Below are 21,560 nucleotides of genomic sequence, written 5' to 3'. Positions count from 1 at the left end.
ATCTTTATATCTGATTAGTTCATGTTTGCATAGTGCTTAGAACACCACCAGGCACATTGTAAGGACTCAAAGTAGTTAATTTTTTTCCCCCTATCTTTGACAATGAGTAGAGAACTACTGTTTGGGAATGTATTAATTGGTTAACCAGTTCTCTGATAAGAAAATGCCTATTCATTCACAGCTAAGTAGACTTACGGTTGGAAGTGAGAACCTGAGTGCTGGAAAGCCACAGGAACCATCTGTCTCACTTGTTTCTCTACCAAGTATCCTATTACCCTACTAAGTTTGCCCTGCTCCCAGCAACTGGTTTGTCCCTCTCTGACGTGTTATTTCTGTACATATCCCCTTGTCTCTGTCACCCGCCTGAGTACTCACCAAGGGCCCCAGAAGTTCATGACATAGTCTTTGTCTTGCACATGGGCACGTAGAAAAAAATTGCTGAATTTGTTTTGAAAATGTTCCCTTCAGATTTTAGAGGTTAGTGTAATTCAACTCAACCTTTTCCCTTGCCAACCCCCTAGATATACATGAAAGAAAGAAGAAACGCTTTCAGTTGCCAACCAAGTGTCAGGCACTGCAGGAAGTATTTTCACATATATTTAGTTATTTCTCTTAATCCTCTTGGGAATCCTATAAGGTATAGATGGTTATTCTCTTTTTAAAGATTAAGGGAGACAAGCTCAGAGAGGTTAAATAATTTGCCCAAGGACACAGAACCAGGTTTCACACCTAGGTTACTCCAGCTCTTCTGGTTGACCCTTACTACTAAAGGGCAGATGGAAACAACAGCAAAAATCAACCTTCTGAGATGTCTGTGTATGTGCCTTAACCTGCAAAATGAGAGACCCTCATTTGGTGTCACTAACTCAGAGCTAGAAGAAATAATTTGATCCCACTTCTTATGAAAGAAGAAGCTAAGGTTCAGAGAAGTCCAGAAAGTCCTTTAAAAATCATGTCATATTTCTTCTATAGACACTCCCCTTGGTAATATTTGGAAGCTAGTGCAGAGGAAAAATCTTTGGGATATAGAGGAGAGTATCTAGAGGAACGTTAATCATACTGTTAGTCTTGTTGGTACTTACTTCATTAAAGGGTGATCTTTTCTCTCTTGGCTGCTCATCACCGGTTGCTGCCCTGCCCCTCTGCTTCCTGCTTTATCCTGGAACAAGTGGGATTTATACACCTGACCTGCCAGTTCCCAGGGGGGCACAGCAGTTACCATCCTTGTTGTTTTGTGCTGCACTGAATTGGCTGGGTTTTGTTCCTGGTTCTCATTGTCTAGTGGAACATGAGAAGCATCAAAGATTTTTCTCAAATGAAAGGATAGGATCTGTGCATGTTGGTTCAGGTTAGGCTTTATGGTCTCATGAGCTTTCAGTACCTGGAAATTTCTCACCACTTTGAAGTCTGAAAAGGACTAGTTTGCAGAAACCCAGCTCTTAGACCAAGATTAAGGGGAATGTTAGTGTCTTGTGGGAAATGCACTGGCTGTGGGCTGGAGTACCAGGCTGAGCCCTTCCACTGAATAACTGTGTAGTCTTAAGCAAGTCCTAACTTGTCTAAGGCTGCATACAATAATAAAAATGCAACTGGTCTGGTAGTTTCAGAACTTGGGTTTGAGCCCCTCTCGGACCAGCTTTCTGATGGTTAGGCAACTTGACTCTCCTTCAAGCCCATTTTTCTTTCAAAAAAACGAAAGGATTGGACTAGAGTAGATGATTTTTAAAGGCCCTTCCAGCCTTACCATCCTGTCATCCTAGTGCCTGCCCAGTGAATTCACAGATTATTTGAGAATCACATCATCAGTTATTAAGTTGGGGGAGAGAAGCATATGTAAATTGATTTTATATATATATATTTTTAAACTGAATATATTTTGTACCAGGATTCAAAAGATCCTGAAGGTGAGAACCTTTGTAATGAACCATTTGTTGTAATTCTCACCCCCTTTGCATGGCACATTTACAACTTCTTAAAAACAACAAATTCCAATAGTAACTGTGAAGGTACAGTTTTCTGATTATTAAACACTTACTAAGGGCCCCTTATTGTTTTGAGGCTACTGGGGACATATACTTAATCAAACTCCCTTTCTGGCCTCTGACAATCAGTAGCCACTGTTGATAAGTCTGCAAATATGAGAGATAAACACTATGGAGGGAGAGAATAAATGTCCTGGTACAATGAGGTATTTTCTGAGAGGAAATATTTCCCAGGCAGACTGGATTCTGGATGGGTCTTTCATTTGGCCTCACAGAAATTGCTAGGTCTTTGTATTATTATATTTCTCTTTCATTTCTAGAATAAAGGTTGTAAGAGAGTTGGGATGCCTGGCTGGCTCAGTCAGTGGAGCATGCAACTCTTGATCTCGGGGTCATGAGTTCAAGTCCCATATGGGTGTAGAGCCTACTTTTAAAAAAAGTTGGGGGGGCGCCTGGGTGGCGCAGTCGGTTAAGCGTCCGACTTCAGCCAGGTCACGATCTCGCGGTCCGTGAGTTCGAGCCCCGCGTCAGGCTCTGTGCTGATGGCTCAGAGCCTGGAGCCTGTTTCCGATTCTGTGTCTCCCTCTCTCTCTGCCCCTCCCCCGTTCATGCTCTGTCTCTCTCTGTCCCAAAAATGAATGAACGTTAAAAAAAAAAAAAAAAATAAAATAATAATAATAATAATAATAATAAAAAGTTGGGGGTGCCTGGGTGGTTCAGTTAAGTGTCCTATTCTTGATCTTGGCTCAGGTCTTGATCTCAGGGTTGTGAGTTCGAGTCCCACACTGGGCTCCACATTGGGTGTAGAGCCTACTTAAAAAAAAAAAGAAAAAAAGATGCAAAAGGATCATCAACTTTCAGGGCTGTAGGGAGCTGAAGAAGCCAAGAGTATTCTTTTGAAGAGTATTTGGTTCTGAGAAGCTGAAGGTTCTGGGTGAATATTCTTGCTCAGGTACTCTAACTGAAAAACAGTGTGAATGCATAACAGATAAACTGAGGCCTGCACATCCACATGTGGCTTTACCCATAAGTAGTCATCCTGAGAACCTGAATACTTATTGAGTGGAATCATCCCTGCTGACCGTTGGAGCTTATCTTCGGAAATTACCTTCATAGTTGGCAGCTGGATCCAACATTTCAGTTGGATTTGCCACACAAAGAGTTTCTGTTCTGTACCAGGTTTTATGCTAGGCCCTGGAGATTTGAAGATAATCAAGATGCAGTCTTTGTCCTTTAGAGCTGGGAGTGGGGATGGGGGACACAGAGAGGGTGGGACTGAAGGAAATAGAAACATAATGAACTATAATTACAAAACAAATGATGTAAAGCAGGTATAGACAAAATGGAACAAACAGTGTCTGCCTTTGGGGGACCATCAAAGAGGATAGAAATTTGATTAAGGGAAAAGGCAGTAAAGTATCTTAAACACAGAATAGCTCAAGATGTGAATGCTAGGATGCAAGAACATAAATGTGAATGGCAGAAACAGAAAATAGATCAAGATGTGATTTAGAGCATCCCTTTGTTGCTGATGAGAGATAAAGTTCTTTGGGGTCACCTTGTGGACGGCCATTCATTCCTTTAGTAAAAGTTTGTTGAAGGACTACAGTAGGCCAGGGACCTGTCTTGGTTCCCCTCATCCTTTGGAGCTGACAATAGCCAACTTTAATGATATGTGAGGACTTTGTGTTCCTACCTTAGGACCTTTGCACATGTCTTCTTTCCACTCCCATCTCCAGTGTTATCCTTCCCTCCTCTTCTCTGCCTGTTAATTTATGTCATCCTTTTGTTTTTAATGTTTTATTTATTTTTGAGAGAGAGAGAGAGAGACAGCATGAACAGGGGAGGGGCAGAGAGAGAGAGAATCCGAAGCAGGCTCCAGGCTCCAGGCTGCCAGCACAGAGCCCAATGTGGGACCCAAACGCATAAACTGGGAGATCATGACCTGAGCTGAAGTTGGATGCTTAACCGACACTGCCACCCAGGCACCCCTCATATCCATCCTTTAGAGCTCAGTTTAAAAATTATTTCCTTAAGGAATGCTTGTTTGCTTTATCCCAACCCCATTTTCCTAGTTATGAACTTGATTTCTCCTTCATACCACTTGCCCCAATTATAATTAAAATAAGTATATTATTGTTTAATATCTATGTTGAATCTCTTTCTCATTTGCTGCTCTTTCCCCAGTATAGGGTTGGATACATAGTTGGCATAGAATAAATATTTGCTGAAAGAATGACTGAAGCGTGTCGATTGAATTTAGCAATAAGCAGTCACTTTGGCCCTTGGTGAGACAGTTTCAGAGAAATGGTGAGGGTGGAAGTCAGATTGCAACAGGTGGGAAGTGAGGAAATGAGAGCAGTGATGTGTAGACAGCTTTTTAATATGTGTGGCTGTGAAGGGGAAGAAGGGTGGTAGCTAGAGCAGAAAATGGAATCCAGATTTTTTTTTTTAGTGGGAAAGACTTGAACTAATTTAAATAATACTTGGAAGGAGCCAATGGGGAAGGGAGTAGTAGTAGAGATAATGGAAAGTGCACATCTTCTGAGAGGTGGGATAAGATGGAATCTATTACAGGAGTGCCATGCTAAACAATTGAGCCTTTTCTTCTGTGGACACTGGGGAGTCTGAGTGAGCCAGCTAAGACTGTGTGGTAGATAGGGAAAAGAAGCCAAAGACCTGCACTCAGGCTGTGGTGAAGGACAGGGAAGGATTAGAGAAACATTTGGAAGGTGGAACCAGGTGGGTATGAGAGAAGGGAGTAGGGGTCTTGATTTTGTGCTCCTGGAGCCTAGCACAAAGCAGGTTCTAAATAAGTGTTCATTCAGTGGCTTTGAGTTTCTCAAGACTGGGGAAAGGGCATGCTCTGGAGGGTGTGTCAATAACAAGTTACCTCAGATATCTTCATAGTGGAAAGTCCTGATCCTTTTTGAATTTTGTAAACAGCCAGAGGTCATCCAGGGCCAAAATGCTGAATTGTTGAGTAAGTGGGTGGTCAAGTTAGAGACCATTCCTTTCAGTTAAAAAGTAAAAATGAGAAATAAGATATGGCTTAGAATAATGAGACTTGCTGGGGGTAGGACACAGCAGTTCACAAACTGACTCTAAAAACCCTTCCATGCAAGAGTTCCAAAAATGTTTCAGATCTGTACCTCTATAAGTTGGAAGCATCTGACTCTTGGTTTCAGCTCAGTTTATGATCTCATGGTTCATGAGTTCAAGCCCCACATCAAGCTCTGCACTGATGGTGTGGAGTCTGCTTGGGATTCTCTCTCTTCCCTCTCTCTCTCTCTCTCTCTCTCTCTCTGCCCCTACCCTGCTTGCTCTCTCTCAAAAGAAATAAATAAACTTAAAAAAAACAACAACAACAAACTTGGAAGATTCATTTGGATGCCTGTCTTCATTGAAAACCTTCGCACTAATTCTTTGTCTCACCCACTGTCCATAACCCAATTTGAGTAAGTCTCTCAGACTTTGAAATTTTTTTTTTTCAACGTTTATTTATTTTTGGGACAGAGAGAGACAGAGCATGAACGGGGGAGGGGCAGAGAGAGAGGGAGACACAGAATCAGAAACAGGCTCCAGGCTCTGAGCCATCAGCCCAGAGCCTGACGCGGGGCTCGAACTCACAGACGGTGAGATCGTGACCTGGCTGAAGTCGGACGCTTAACCGACTGTGCCACCCAGGCGCCCCAAGTCTCTCAGACTTTGAACCTTGGACTTTGTGAGGATTATAGTGCACACTCTGATTACTACCATCCAAAAAACCAAAAAGACCCCTCTTGAGAGTCTGAGAATTTTAATTTTTTTTAAACCTTTTATTTATTTTAGAGAGACAGAGCACCAGTGGAAGAGGGGCTGAGAGAGGGACACAGACTCTGAAGCAGGCTCCAGGCTCTGAGCTGTCAGCACAGAGCCCAACACGGGGCTTGAACTCAAAACTTGAGATCATGACCTGAGCTGAAGTTGGACACTTAACCAACTGAGCCACCCAGGTGCCCTGAGAGTCTGAGAACTTTAGATTCAGGTGATGATGGCATATATGTCCTATCACTATGGAACTGGGGGAGAGGAGCAGGTGGGTCGAGGTTTTAAAGCCTTCTGCCAGCTTGTTTAACTTTCCTCTGGGGTATAAGGACAGCTGCCTATGTGTTCTGGCTACCCCAGAATGCTGCTGAGCAATCTTGAAGTGTCTGGAGATGTGCATTGTCTATTCATGACCCCTGTGCCTGTGAAACAGGGTTCAGTGACTGTCACTGTGCCTGTGGCAGTCTGGAGTTACCCAGAGAGAACAAAGCTGCATACACGGAGTGTACAAGGGAGTCTTGTAACAACCTTGTCCTGCTTTCTAGGGCTGAGTCAGGTACCATAGCTTGATCTCAGCTGCCTTCTTTATTTCAAGAAGTTGGCATCTGAGCCACAGCAGAAGTATTGTGTTTTGTCCCTTTTGAAGGGACATGGATTTACTCTGTGTTATTGCCCATGCTAATCTCTCAGCCTATACAGCCTTTCTCCATCCTTTCTCAGCCCCTGGCAAATCTACTCCATCCTTCAAGGTTTAGCTCAAGTATTAGCTTCCTCTACAAAGATTTTTCTGACTCCCCTAAGTGGAGTGAGCAGAAATTAACATGGTGGAGTATAAAGAGCATGGGCTTTAGGATGAGTTGGGCCTGAGTTGGAATGCTAAATCTGTTGTGTGGCCTGTCACCCTCTAGCCCTAGGTTTGAGTTCTCCCACCCATTAAATGAATTTAATACCTCTTTCACAGGATTGTTTTGAGAATTAAATGCAATTGGGTCTGTGAAAGCAGCTAGTACAAGGCTTGGTATATAGGAGGTGTTCATTAAATGTTCTTTCCCTTCTGTACCCATAATTTCTCCTAACTAAAATAGCACTTTGCTTCTACTAAGGGAAAAATTATAATGTGGAAGAAGGGTTCTTTTTCAGTGGATTTGCTCCTTGAAGAACAGAGATGATGTTATCCAGCAGTCTCCATCATAGAGCTTGGAGAGGACCCACAGGTCTGACAAGAGGACTTATGATGTTGGTTGAATGAATGAGCTCCTGGACTCAGTGATGGAATAGGAAAAGGGAATAACATGTTTAACCCAGAGAAGTTTTTGTGGGTGCTGGTTGAGAACAGTCATAGGAAGTCAAAAGAAAGAGACCTTGTTCATTTAATCTACTCAGAGCTATAATAAGCAAGGGCTGAAAGTTCTAGGAAAAGGCAGGTTTTGTGGAAAAAGGAATAATCGGAACCATTTCTAAAAAATGGAATGAGACTTACTTTTGAGGTCATGAATTCCCTGTCCCTGGGGAGATGAGCAAGCTGGATAAGTGCTTACCAAAGATCTTGTGGAGGCAGGAATTGTGTATTTAGCAGAGCACTGGACCACCCTTTCAATATAAGTCTGTTGACTCGGTCTTATTCTGCATGGTAGGAATCCCGTCCCTGTGCCCCCTGCTACTTTGGGCCTCTGAACCTCCTGGTTTTGTGTGTAGGTGAAGATGCCTGGAGGTGTCGGGGCTGTGGGGACCACGTTGCTCCAAGCCAGAGGTGGTACAGGACTGTCAACGAAGCCTGGCACAGCTCTTGCTTCCGGTAAGTGGGTCTGTCCTCCTGTCTTTGCCAGCCACTACTTCGTGTTCTGGAAAATACAAAAACAAGCTTCTGACTTGAGAGTTTCCATTTTGGTATGGGTTGAGAGGACAGGGAAGAATGTGCCAAGGAAGAGCACATGAACAAATGGAAGAGCCACATGTGGGCAAGGTACAGCTAGAAATGGGGTAGGGGGATTGGAGCAGCCTTTTCCAGGGTATCCCAGCACCTTCACTTTACAGATGAGGAAACTGAGGCCCAGAAAGAATGACTTTCCCACAGCTACACTACTGATGACGCAGGTGCCTCAAGGGTTGTTCTTGAGTGCAGTTGGCAGAGCCAGCTCTTCACCACAGGATGCCTCCCTAGTTTCCTGCTTTTTGTTATTTAATTTTATTGTAGCTCTGAGATTGTTGTTTGAAGGCAGCCCAGTTTCTTGAAAATAACAGAGACTTTAAAGTCAGATTTGTTCCTGTTGTCTGAGGCTCAGTTTCCTCATCGGGAAAACACGGATGTTAAAAATTTATCTCATAGATTTGTTAAGATAGAATGAAATCATATATGCCAAGGGCCTAGCACATGGTAGGCACCCACTGAATGGTTATTTCTTTCCCCTGTGAGATTGGAATCTTCAAGAGTGGGAGCTTGTCTGCATTCTCCAGAACATAAAACAGTGCCTGGCCTACAGTCATTCCACATCGGAGGCTGGGTGGGCATGTGTGCCCTCATGGTCTGAAGTGGTGGGGCTGTTGCTCACATCCTGAGAATGGGACAGACTGTAGACAGGCACCATGTGCTATAGATTCCAACTCCCACACACAGCTCTTGTTGCAAAGCATCCCCCGTGCTGATATCAAGTAATTTAATTGACCTTTAAGCACTTGCCTCCACCCGGGAACTATGTGGGGGGTTGGCCTGGAGAGCTCTGGCCTCTGGAAGAGTTGGAGAGGAACTAGCATTTTTTCTGCCCTTTCAGATCTAATTCAGAGAGCTCTCCAGTCTTCTCTGTGGATCTAATTGCCTTGGTTCTTCCTTTTACCCTCAAGGAAGTTGATTCTACCTTTACTTACTACCTTTATTTAGTAAGGATTAGAGCAGAATATCGGAGCTATAAGGGGACCCTACAGATAAAACCTTTGGCTACCACTTTCATTTAGAGCTGAAGCTAATCCTGATGAATTCCCAGGCTGAGGCTCACCTTGGCACCTAACCCATAGGGTCATATTTATCCCTGCTGTTTTCCTATTTGTGTTAATATTTTCCATCCAAAATAAGCAGGACAGGGTAGAAGAAGCTAATTTTTTGAATTTCTGGATTCTCTTAACACTAGAGAACTTCAGAACCAGAAGGGAACCACACACCTATTGTGTGACATAACCCCTTCATATCACAGTTGAGAGGCCTGAAACCAAAAAGACAAAAAGAGGTACAGAGACAGGTCATGGATGGTCAGAGCTGACCTTAGTACTGAATTCTTGCATCAAGTGTGGGTCTGGTCAGATGCTAGCTTCTTAGGGAACATATTTGTGTGCATGTTGTGTGTGTGTCAGAGTGGGGGGTAGAGAGAAATATATGTGTAGAGAGAAAGAAGTAAGGCACGTTAACATGGTGGATGAGTGCAGGCTCTAGAAGGAGGCTGTCTGGTTTCAAATCCTGGCTTTGCAATTTATTAACTGTCCTTGGGTTGACTGCCTTGAGCCTTAGGCATCTCATCTATAAAATGGGGATAAGTACTCATCCCACAGGCTATCACAATTAAATGTAATAACCTAGATAAACTGTTCAGCATAACACCTGACACATAGAATACCTATAATAATCCGTAGCTGTCACTTTATATTATATTGTGAGTGTGTGTCTATATACACCTATGTGCATGGATTTATTTCTCTTGTTACACACCTCTTGGTCTTCTAATGTAGAGCCTCAGGGATTAAAGTTAACTTTGAACTACCTTGGCACAGTTACACCAAAGATCATGCCTGTGGGGGAAGTAGAACATCTGGAATAGGAGACCTATTTATAGTTTTGTCTCAAGGACATAATCTCTCTAATCCAGCTTTATTTAAGGAGCACATTTCCTGATTCCTGAGCTTTCTCACGAAAACTGGATGACATGAAGTCCTTGGATGGAGCCTGGTAATTTGCCCTGGAGAGACTGGCTTCTTTGGAGCCAACTGACTTTTGTCCAGTTTGGAGGAAGATCTTCAGGGCTGAGAAGGACTGTATTTGTTTGACCCCAGAAGTAACCTGGTTGTAAGGACCATGAGGCATCAGCCTGAATGGTCTTTGAAATTTTCTTTCATCCTAGCTCATCTGTGATTCTCTGATGAATTCAGAGTGTCTGGGCACAGGTCTGCTGAAAATAGGACCCTCCCTCCATGCTATCCAAAGAAATTCATTTTTCGTGATTCCCTTCCAGCCTTGTTCTTACCCAGTTGAGTTAGTTACAATAAAGGAAATGACTTTTCTTTTCCCTTTCCCCCACACCTTTGTTTTCCTAGTCACAGGGTGGAGCTGGGTATTCAACGAAGAAATTACTGGGGTGTGGCCCAAACTCTCCTCCCTTCTCCTTCTCCTTACATTACCCCATCCCCCGCATCTGCAGCCACATCCGTAATCCTGTCTCTGATAGCCTTCCGCCAGATTCTCAGGTGCCCCGGACAATAGGAAGCCACTGAAGGCTGGAACCTGGGACTGTACAGCAGAGGCCAGCTGACAAACCTCCTGGAAGTAGCCTAGTCTGTAACTGTGCTGGTACAGTTGGGTGCCTGGCCAGGATCCTTCTGATCCCTGGATACTTGGCTGACCAGCCCTCCTGCTTCCTCTCCTCAACCTTCCCAACAGGCCTATGTGGACTCTGTGTACCCCTGGCAATGCCATTGGTTCTAGAGTTGGGGCCATTCTCTCTGAAGCTCTCTGAAACTGGCTCCCCTCTCCATGGGGGAGGCCAGGAAAACAGCCAGACTACATGTTGTTTGTAGCTGAGGTCAAGTATGGAGCTGGCATGTTGTATAATGACTTGGCATGTTGGCAAACCTAAGAACCTTGACAAGCTTTCTGATGATTGTCCTTTCACCCTCATCAGAAGTGTTTAGCCAAGGAGGAGGGGTTGTGGGAAGAGGAAAAACTGCCTCTATTAATTAGTCTTTATTGTCCTTACTTGGGACTCTCTGACTTGACCTGGTTCCTAATAGCATTGTCAGAAGGAAAAACCCACCATCCTGAAGGCTCCTGGGAACTCTTCAAGGCCTCCTTTCTTGGGATCATGAACAGACTCTGAGCTTTCTCTTTTGAGAAGGGATTTCTTTTTTAATTTTATTTTATTTTATTTTTAACATTTATTTATTGTTGAGACACAGAGAGACACAGAGCGTGAGCAGGGGAGGGGTAGAGAGAGGGGGAGACACATAATCTGAAGTAGGCTACAGGCTCTGAGCTATCAGCACAGAACCCGACACGGAGCTCGAACTCACAAACTACGAGATCATGACCTGAGCTGAAGTCAGTCGCTCAACCAACTGAACCACCCAGGCTCCCCTTGAGAAGTGATTTCTAATGCCTATGTTCTGGAAAAGGAATAATACAGATAGAAAGCTGTTGTCACTTCATCAGGCAACAGACCATTTCCGCTAAATTTGTGATTCCAGGAAAGGCCGGTGAAGAAATTTACATGTAGCCACCAGAGACTGTGGTGTAATGGGCTGGGTGACGACAGGGTATCTTCTGTGATGCTGCAAGCCATGCTCATTTTCTTACCTACACCCCCATCTAAACAAGCATGGTGCATCATAATTATAGTAAGAACTACCATTTTTTGAGTGTTTACTATGTACCAGACACTGTCCTAAGCATTTCACATTTGTATCATCTAACTTAATTCTTATAACAACCTAATAACTGTAGTACTGGTCATACATATTTTACAGATAGGGAAATGAAAGTTACTTGCTCACAGTCATAGAGCTAGTAAGTAGCATAGCTGAGATTTGAACCCAGGTGTTCTGACTCCTTGCTTACAAGAATGAATCTCCTTACATTCCTGAATATGGTCAGGTTGTTTAACCTCCCTGAGGCTCAGTTTCCTCTTCTGTAGCTTCAGAGTAAAAACACTCACCCTGCTTGCCACACACAGGTGGTGTCAGATAACACTGAAGGGTATTGATTCAAAAGCTTTATGAACTCTCAAATGTCAACAAAGTGCCGATACATTTCTCCTGGGTCTCTGGCTCCTGCTGGGGGAGTCCGTGGAGCAACCCTGCCATCTGCTGTTGTAATGTTGATGTTGCTGCCGCATTTACTGACCCAAGCCTTTGATTCTAGTTGGCTTATTTGTCTACTTTATCTCTAAGGAAAGAGCCAGCCAGCAACTCATTAAGGCTGGCAGTTAAACGGACTAGGGCTTGCCTGACAGAGGACAAACAGCTGGGCCTTCCTCTGCCCCCACAAACAACTCCAGCGTGAACACGGAGTGGGACTTCTAGTATATAGCAGCAGTATGTTACCTTCAGCATGCCTTAATACTGCTCTGTTCTTTGGGAAGAGAGAACTAAGATCCCAGAGAAGCCCCACAGCTGCTGTCTGGGGCAGAGATGAAGAGGGGTAGGGTGGAGCCAGTAATGGAAGACAGATATTTATTAAGCATTGTATTGAGAATTTCACTTAGATTATCTGATTCAACCCTCACAATAACTCTACAACTGCATTTTACACAAAAACAGGAAGGTCCAGAAAGGTAGAGGAACTTGCTCAGGGTCATCCAGAGCTAACATTTGAACTCAGGTCTCCCTGACTCTGAAGAGGGTCTTCTCTCCACTAGGACTCCCCAGAAAGAATAGTAGACTTAGAGTCAGAAGAGCTGAATTTGGGTCTTAGCTGAGCCAGGCTGGCTGTAACTGTGGGCAAGTTCCTTTGCCACTGTGAACTTCAATTCCTCATCTATGAGATATAGTAAAAGTAATCCACCTCATGAACTTGTTGTGAGGATCAAGGAGGTAATGGATAAGAAGGCACTCTGAGGGGCACCTGAGTGGCTCAGTTGGTTAAGCATCTGACTCTTGATTTCAGCTCAGGTCAGGATCTCACAAAAGAAAGCACTCTGAAAACATGAGGATGGTGTAATGTGAAGGGTTAGCAGTGAGCAGCACATGGGAATTTTGTGCTGCTTATGTTACCAGTTCACGTATAATTTTGAGCATCATTTGCTATATCACAGGCACCAAATTAGATGCTGTTGGGGATACAGATTTAACATACTGGCCTGGTCTCCTAACTGGCTCCCTCGGACAGCTGAAAAACGGTAATAATGTGGAGCAGTCCTAATAGTGGGCTGTAGTGTGACTTCTATTCTCATTCCCCTGAAACAGTGTTCCCTTAGTAACTTTCCAGGGGACAGCCACATCAGTCCATCCACTGGCTGCTCTTCAGTCTTCATCTTGTATGACCTTCCAAGTTACACTAGAGGTTAGTAGAGAAAAGTGAACAAGATTTTGGAGTCAACCTGTTTGAGTTTCCATCCCAGTTTCTCTTGAGTCAGCTGACCTTGAGTTTCTTTCCACAGTTTCCTCATCTATAAAAGGGGAAGTAAAATGCTTCCCACCTGAAAAGGTTGTTGTGCAGCATTAAATTTGATCATGTATTCAAAGCCCTTAGCACAGTGCCTGGCCATAATTAGGACTTAATAGATGTTAGCATTTATTATTATGTCAGTATTTTTGTCACTCTTGAAACATTCTCTTCCCTCGACTTCCATGACATTCCATACTTTCCTACTCCCCCCCCCCCCCCCCTTTTCTGGTCATTCCAGTTTACTTATCCTCTATCTAACTCTGAAATGTTGCTGTTCCTCCAGGCACACTCTCTGTTTCTCCCTAGGCAATCTCACCCACACCCATGGCTTCCTCCACACACTGATGACTCCAAAGTTTGTATCTACAATCCAAACCTTTCCACTGGGCTCTTGTCCTGTCTATCCTACTATGAACCTCTCCTGCCCATTTGAATGTCTTCCAGGCATCCCAGATCCAGCTGGACTTTCATTCTTCCTCCCCAAATTAGCTTCTCTTCAGTATAACCTGTCTCATTGAATGGCATGACCATCCACCCCACTGCCTAAGCCAGAACCTGGAAGTGCTTCTTGATACCTCTTCTCTCTCATCCCCAATATCCACACCTGTCAGTTTTATCTCCAGGTTATATTTTGAATGTGTCCATTTCTTTCCATTTCTCCTACTACCACCCTATTCCAGGCTATTATTGTCTCTCACCTGGGTGACTAAAGTAGCCTTCTAACTGCATAGTCACTTGCACCACCCAATCCATTCTCTACAGAGCGGCCAGAATGAGTGACCTTAAAAAAAAAAATCTGAGCACGTCACACTGTCATCTCTCCATCCTTATATGCATCCATGATTTTGCAGTGCTCTTGGATAAAAAACAGTCCCTAATGTGGCCTACAGAGCCCCTCGTGGCCTGGCCTCTCCCCATAGCCTCCTGCTCACTCTACCTCAGTCTCACTGCTCCTCCTCACAGGGTCCAAAACACACCCTGCTTCCTTCTGACAGCCTCCTGTTCCCACTGTTCTCTCTGCCTGGAATGCCCCCTCACTCTCTTTTGGCCTAATTAACTCTTGCTCATCCTTCAGATCTTTACCTGAATGTCTCAAAGAAATAGTTATAGAATAGGTCATGACCCCCTGTTTTATGCTTTCATAGACCTTCCCTTTGATGCTTTTTTTTGTGGTTTTAATTTTACGTTTATTCATTTGATCATCTCCTTAATAACATCCTGAGACCTCTAATATTCTGTAAGTATAACCTGATCACGGACCATGGGACATTTTGCCCTTCATTGTGTCACCACTGAGCACATCATTGGCATGTGAGGGATATTTGTTGAATGAGTTGCCAGGGTGGCCAAGAGACATGATGTAAGCAAGGCCTTTCCCTGCCCTTCCTCTTCCCCACATCCTTTCCTTAGCAGCCACTGTGTCTGCAGTTACTGTAAATGGCAGAGAGGAATTGGTTCTAGACATTGGGTTGTTTTGGAAAGTTGCCTGCGATGTTGAAGTGAGAAGTTAAAGCTTTGTCTTCTGCCCCCAAAGGAGCCAGAGATGATGACCCAGGAATCCTGTTCAGCAGCAGGTCTCGAGCTGTGCTTCTTTGTAGGTACCAGCCAGACAGGAACAAATTGTGAAGAGAAAGGCAGTAGAGGGAAGAAAGAGCCCAACTACTCTAGACGAAACTAATTATGAATTGAAATCTGACAAGTTTCAGTTCTAATTGTAAGTTTTTTTTATTTTTTAAATTTTATAAATCTTTGAAAGATGATATTAGCTAAAGATGTACGTTAAGTTTAGAGTGGAAAAAATGGAATATTTACATAATATCTTTTACTTATGGGTGATTTGGGGCAGGGAGGGGGTGAATAGGTTGGTGATTCCCCAAGAAGTTGGAAATGAAGTTTGTCCTCTGGGGGGTTAAACTAGTCAGATCTACATGTAATAGGAACAGTATCATGTGGTAGTTAAGAGCACAGACTCAAGAACCAGATTGCTTGGGTTCGAATCCTGATTCTGTCATTTATTGCTTGTGTACATTGGGCAAGTTACTTACCCTTTTTGTGTTTCATTTCCTCATCTGTAAAACGAAGATACTAACCTTTTGTCTAGTTCCTGATATTATTATGAGGGGTAAATAAATGAAGTCCTGTGTAGTATTGGGTAAGAACAGGGCTTCACGTGCAGTGAGCACTCATGAGTATTAGCCATTTATTATTAGCTACTAGGGAGCCAAATGTCTCCCAGAGCAGAATAATATGTGAATTGGTGATTGTTATATATCTGAAGAAGTAATTAATTTTTTTTCAATTAAAAATTATTTTATTCAGGGTGCCTTGGTGGCTCAGCTGGTTAGGCATCCAACTTCAGCTCAGGTCATGATCCTATGGTTTGTGAGTTCAAGCCCTGCATCAGGCTCTGTGCTGATAACTCAGAACCTAGAGCCTGCTGTGGACTGTGTCTCCCTCTCTCTCTGCCCCTCCCCAACTCACACTCTGTCTCTCTCTGTCTGTCTGTCTCTCTCTCTTTCTCTCTCTCTCTCAAAAATAAATTAATACTTAAAAAAATATATTGTACTAAACTGGGGCAGCCACTCTGGAAAACAGTATGGAGGTTCCTCAAAAAGTTAAAAATAGAACTACCCTATGACCCAGCAATTACACTACTAGGTATTTACCCTAAGTATACAAAAGTACTGATTTGGAGGAGCATATGCACCCTGATGTTTACAGCGGCAGTATCAATAGTAGCCAAATTATGGAAAGAACCCAAATGTCATCGACTGATGAATGGATAAAGAAGTTCTGGTATATACACAATGGAATGTTACTCGGCTATCAAAAGAATGAAATCTTGCCATTTGCAACCATGTGGATAAAGCTAGAGTATATTATGCTAAGTGAAATAAGTAGGTCAGAGAAAAACAAATACTATGATTTCACTCGTGAAATTTAAGAAACAAATGAATATAGGGGAAGCAAGAAAATAACAGAGAGGAAGGCAAATGATGAGACTCTTAACTATAGAGAACAAAGTGAGGGTTGCTGGAGGGGAGGTGGGTGGGGGGATGGGCTAAATGGGTGATGGGCATTAAAGGAAGGCATTTGTTGTGAGCACTGGGTGTTGTATGTAAGTGATGAATCACTAAATTCCACTCCTGAAACAAATACTACACTATGTGCTAACTAGAATTTAAATTAAAACTTGAGGGGCACTTGGGTGGCTCAGGTGGTTAAGCATCCAACTTTGGCTCAAGTCATGATCTCGCAGTTCATGAGTTTGAGCCCCACATCTGGCTCTGTGCTGACGGTGTGGAACCCGCTTCAGATCCTCTGTCCCCCCCACCCCCCTCCCTGCCCCTTCCCCGCTCACTTGTTCTCTCTCTCTCTCTTCCTTTCTCTCTGTCAAAAATAAAGAAACATTAATAAATACTTGAAAAAAAGGTTTTTTTTTAATTTTTTTTTTTTAACATTTATTCATTTTTGAGACAGAGGGAGACAGAGCATGAATGGGGAAGGTCAGAGAGAGAGGGAGACACAGAATCTGAAACAGGCTCCAGGCTCTGAGCTGTCAGCACAGAGCCCGATGCGGGGCTCGAACTCACAGACCACGAGATCATGACCTGAGCCGAAGTTGGACGCCCAGCCGACTGAGCCACCCAGGTGCCCCTGAAAAAAATAGTTTAAAGCCCAGAAGAATAATGAGTGGCCAGCAGTGAAACAGAAAGTGAAAAATCAGTGAGGCAAAATTAGTAGTATGTCCAGATAAAAATATGTAATTTGGATTTGGTCACCAGAAGGGAGTTCTTTGTTATAGACAGGGCTGATTTGGCTGGCTTGCCAGTACCAGAATGAAATTTCTCTCTGTGGCTGCTCATCTCCCTTTAAGTCCATACTCACAAAACAACCTTCTGATGCCTAATTCAGCTTCTTGGGCATCTTGATAACAGGAAGGGTCTAAAGGTAGTACTTGTATGGGGGATGTGGGTATTCTAAGTTAAAGTGTCAACTCGTAAATGGACCGTGGGATTGATAAATGGTTAGAGGCATCCTAGAATGTCTGTACCTCTCCAGGTGCTATGAAGCCCTGTTTCCGGACCTCAGAAGCCAAAAAAACAAGGCTTCATTGAAGTAGGATCATTCAGCCAGAAAATGCTAGCCTTGGAGAGGTCTCTAGATGGTGAACCAGTCAACCTTTCTCTGACTACAACCCCTTCCTCATGTCTCTCTTCAGTATTGACCTCCTGTGTGTGGAATTTTTTGCTTACTTAACTCCTTCCTTTTACAGAAGAAGAAATTAAAGCCCAGAGAGGTTTAATGGCTTGCCTCAGATCACACAGCAAGGCTGTTTTTAGCCAAGTCACATTTTCAGTTTTTCTCTTTTCAGGCCAGGGCTCTTTTCCTGGCATTACCTACAGATTTGTTAAGATATCCAAAGTGTTTTTTTCCCATTGTGGCCAGGAGAAGAATATGTAAACATAGCATTAGACACCGAAGGTTGGACATTCAGTTGTATCACATAGCAACAGTAGATGATTATTTACAAGAGGTTACAACTTCACTCTTATGTGCTTACAGCCCATACAGGCAAATCTCAGTTGTTAAAATGACCAGCTCAGTAGAGATGTTGCCTGAGAATGAAGCCATGGTCTGCCGTTAGTGAACACTTAGCCAGCAGACTTCATATGGACATAAGTGCAGCCAGCTGTAGACTTGAGATAAAAATGCGCATTCAAGGAGACTAATTGGCAACTAAAAACCAGCACCCTCTTTGGTGTCTGAGGCTTTATGTTCCATTAATTGAGAATCTCTGCTTACTTAAATACCTCTGATAACTCTTCACTACCTGTGGATGACTCTTTCACCTAGCAGACCTGGCTCTTGGTGATCTGCCCTTGCCCTCTCCCACCATCCCAGCCTCCTCTTGATCACCCTTCACATGTGCCCTGCACTGCAGCTTACGGACCATACTCTTCTCCCTCAGTGCACTTGCACATATTGTTTCTTCAGGCTGGAATTCCTCTTGTCTGCCTGGTAATCAACCTTCAGATTCAACTGATACACCTCATCCTCTGTGGAGGAGCCTAGCCAAATCCACCCTGAACCTTCCCCACCAAACATAGGAGACTTTCTTCCTCTTTGTTATTCTCATACCTCAGTTATAGTCCTGTCAATATTTGTTTACACATCTAAGTTTACACATCTAAGTGTATGTTTACACATACACTCTTAGAGTATGAAATTCTTCAAGTCTGAAGCCATATCTAGTTCATCTTGGTATCCCAGAGCTTAGCAGAGTGCCCAGAATGCAGTGGGTGCTCAGTGTTTGTTAGGCGAATGATGTTTTTGTCAAATGACCACCTTTCTCTTTGGACACATGGATAAGCCCTTTCAGTATGCATCTTCACCATCTCTTTGCTCTACAGTATTCTTTCAGGCAAGAGCTTTTCTTCTGAAATGGGAGCATGGAGTAAGACCTCTGTCCATAAGTGTCATTCCAAAGCTGAAATCTATCAAAGGTCAAGTTATGGCATGCCTTCTGCACTGTGGCAGTCCACTGTGCTAATTTGCTTTGTATTTTTCCTCCAAGGGCTGGAATCCCCCCTTCCCTTGGGCAGTATTTGGAGGAGTGCTAGCAAATTCTCTTTCTCCACATTTGTCACCATTACCAGGAAAAACCTCCCAAGTACCTTAGGCCAGATTTGAGGGTAATTTTTTTTCTCTCTGTTGGTCATCTTCTGGCAATACCTTCCTGAGGCTGTTCTGTAGTGATCCTGCTTCGATCCAAGGATGCTCCACTGGGCTCCCATCAATAGCCCCGACTCTTACAGCAGCATCAGCTGTTTCTGAAATTGGCTAATGTCAGGCCTTGTGTTTTGTTTCAGTCCCAAAGGTGGCCTTTTCATGTGATGACCTGTATTCTGGAGTCCTCTTTTCCCACTATACCCTGAGTAACACTACAGTATCACTGAAGGAAAAAGAGAGGCAGCTACTATGGGGTTGCAAATGAGTAAGAACAACACTAGGAAAGTGAAAGTCCCCAGTGAGCCAAGGCTTTACAAAATGTAGACATTTTGTAAACATTTATTTTTAATTATTCTCAATCCAGAATAAGAAGGTGAACAGCCTATCTTCAAGTCATTTCCTCATTTGTAGCCAGGAGGTAATAGTGACCTATTCTGCTTGCCTCTCAAGGTTAGTATGAGAAAAGAATGAAATCAAGTGGAAAAAAAGCCCATAGGAAAGAGTAAAGTAGTGGATTCCATCTTCAGTGTGCATCAGAAACACTGGGGCTTGTTTAAAATGCAGATTCTTGTTCATGGTCTCAGCCATTCTTATTATGTAGGCTTGGGGGTAAGGTCCAGGAGTCTTCATTTTCAACAAGCTCCCCCCGGGAGTCTGATGCTGCTATTCCACATTTTCAACCACATTTTCAGAAATACCACTGTAAATCAAATAGCAAGTGTAGAATAGTTATTTGAGGCAACTTTACTGTCTCAGACCTGAAATCCAAAGACTTGGGTTAAATCCCAGCTCTGCCGATTGCTAGACCTGTGACCTTGAATAATAGCTTTCATTGTGAACCTTAGCTCCTCATATGTGAAAAGGAGATAGCAACCTCAACCTCACAAAGTTTTTAGAATTAAATGAAAGCATATGTGAACAAGCCCACCTCAGTGCCTAACTCCTGGAACTTAGTCAGTGTTTTGCAGAGTGGGAGCTAAGTGTCCACAACTTCTGGAATGTGGTGTCATGTTAACAAACACCAGCGAAAGATAATCTTTGGCATTCGTCTTAAGTGTCATGGCAATCTGGAAAGAACCTTAGAGATTTAGTCCAATCCTTTGATTTACAGCTCATGAACTTGAAACTAGGGAGGGAGGATGTGAAGCCCAAGATGCATGAGGGTACCCAATCACATGAAATGTGTTTAGTTTTTAGACTGGAAAATTCTTTCCCAGTATACTGAAAAAAGAAAAAAATGAAAAATCTTTGTGGCATAATAACAGAACCTCTATTAGTAACTTTTGAGAAACCGAATGGGGGCAGTACCCCAAGTATAATGGTTATTTGAGCCATACCTGCCATATACCAAGGACCTATCAGTGAAATAAAGATGGAAATGGCTAACTGGCTCAGTTTTCAAAAAGAAGGAAATAGAGATGCTGGAAAAAGTGAACTCATAATCCTTTTAACTTGACTTCTTCACCAAATTCTGATGGAATTCTGTGGAAATTTGCAGATATTGGAATAGGTGGACAGTGAGCACTTAGAAAAGGAGCCGATTACTAGGATTTAGCAGTAGTGAATTAGCCATGACTAATTAGACTTGACTTCATATTTTCACTGGGTTGCTAGTTGTGAGACCCTCTCTTGATTTCCCTAAGACATTTGATAAGCTCTTTCATGATACCCTGACAGTAAGAATGTGGGCAGGAAATCTAGAAAAATCAGATACAGGAATTGAACACACCCAGCAGTTTGGGGCCCTCTATTGGAGAGGTGGGATTCCTGAACACCTTGCTAGGGCTCATGTTGAGGAAAAGGTATGGGTTTTGAGGTCAGCAAGGTAGCTTTTAATCTCAGTCTTGTACTTCCCAGCAGTAACCTTGGATGAATCACCTAATACCTCTAGGCTGCCCTTACCTGGTCTGTGCTATAGGTATTCCTCGTGAGGTTGTTACAGGGACTAAACTGGATGATGAGTATAAAAGCCCTCTGTAAATTAAAAATGCTTTATAAACATTAGTTACCACCGCCATTCTAGTACTGTGGTTGCTCATAATGGGGGGTCCTGAGTTACATGTTTATTTAGTAGGCATCTGTGGATGAAGGGTGAGCCTGTATGGGCCTCATGTCGTTGGATCTGGCACTAGACAGATATGGGGTCAGAGCCCTTCCTGCGTGTGGTGCTTAGGGACACATCAAGGGAACTCTTCCCAAAGGAGATTGAGTGCTCTGTTGGAGCTGGATCTAGAAAAAGGAGGCAACCACCAGCCTGAAGATACAGGAGGCTACAGAAAGAGCTAAGAGAGCAAAGGTTTGGGAAAGCCTGTGTGGCCAGGTCAGGAAGTAGAGTGGGGCCGGAGGTGGCCAAAGCCATGACCCTGGTAGGGAAGCTGAGGAAACAGCCCCAGGAGTTCTGTGTGCAGTGTACCCAGGCAGGCTTTGCCTTTGGACAAGAGCACTAGGAAAAAAGTGTGAAGAGACATTTGCTCTAAATCTTGGGGCTTCTTTTTTGTTGTTATTCATTTATCGCCTTAAAAAGCAGCAATTAAGTGTATAAGAAAAAATGGAAACAGTATCAAAAGGGTAGAAAATTAATACTGTTTTTATCCCTGCTTCGAGAGATCTCACTACTTGAAAGGAGAAACTGATAACCAAGTAGTGCAATCTTCCAGATGGTCTTTAAGGATTATGCA

The 21,560-nt window shown here is 43.3% G+C and overlaps 1 protein-coding gene across 2 annotated transcripts in view; it reads left to right on the top strand.

The window, feature by feature from the left end:
• Nucleotides 1–21,560, top strand: part of LIMK2 (LIM domain kinase 2) — a 59,418-nt gene that overhangs the window by 4,409 nt on the left and 33,449 nt on the right. Inside the window, exon 2 of one of the 2 annotated variants that reach the window (XM_040464047.1) lies at nt 7,485–7,584. The exons of the other annotated variant lie outside the window; for it this stretch is intronic. Coding sequence (XP_040319981.1) covers nt 7,485–7,584 — 100 coding nt within the window. The remainder of the gene's footprint in view (nt 1–7,484; nt 7,585–21,560) is intronic. 2 annotated transcript variants of the gene reach the window in all.

This window comes from Herpailurus yagouaroundi, unplaced genomic scaffold (genome assembly GCF_014898765.1).
Source record: "Herpailurus yagouaroundi ecotype Mexico unplaced genomic scaffold, PumYag 428, whole genome shotgun sequence".
Lineage (NCBI taxonomy): Eukaryota > Metazoa > Chordata > Mammalia > Carnivora > Felidae > Herpailurus > Herpailurus yagouaroundi.
This window is presented reverse-complemented; position numbering and strand designations above follow the sequence as displayed.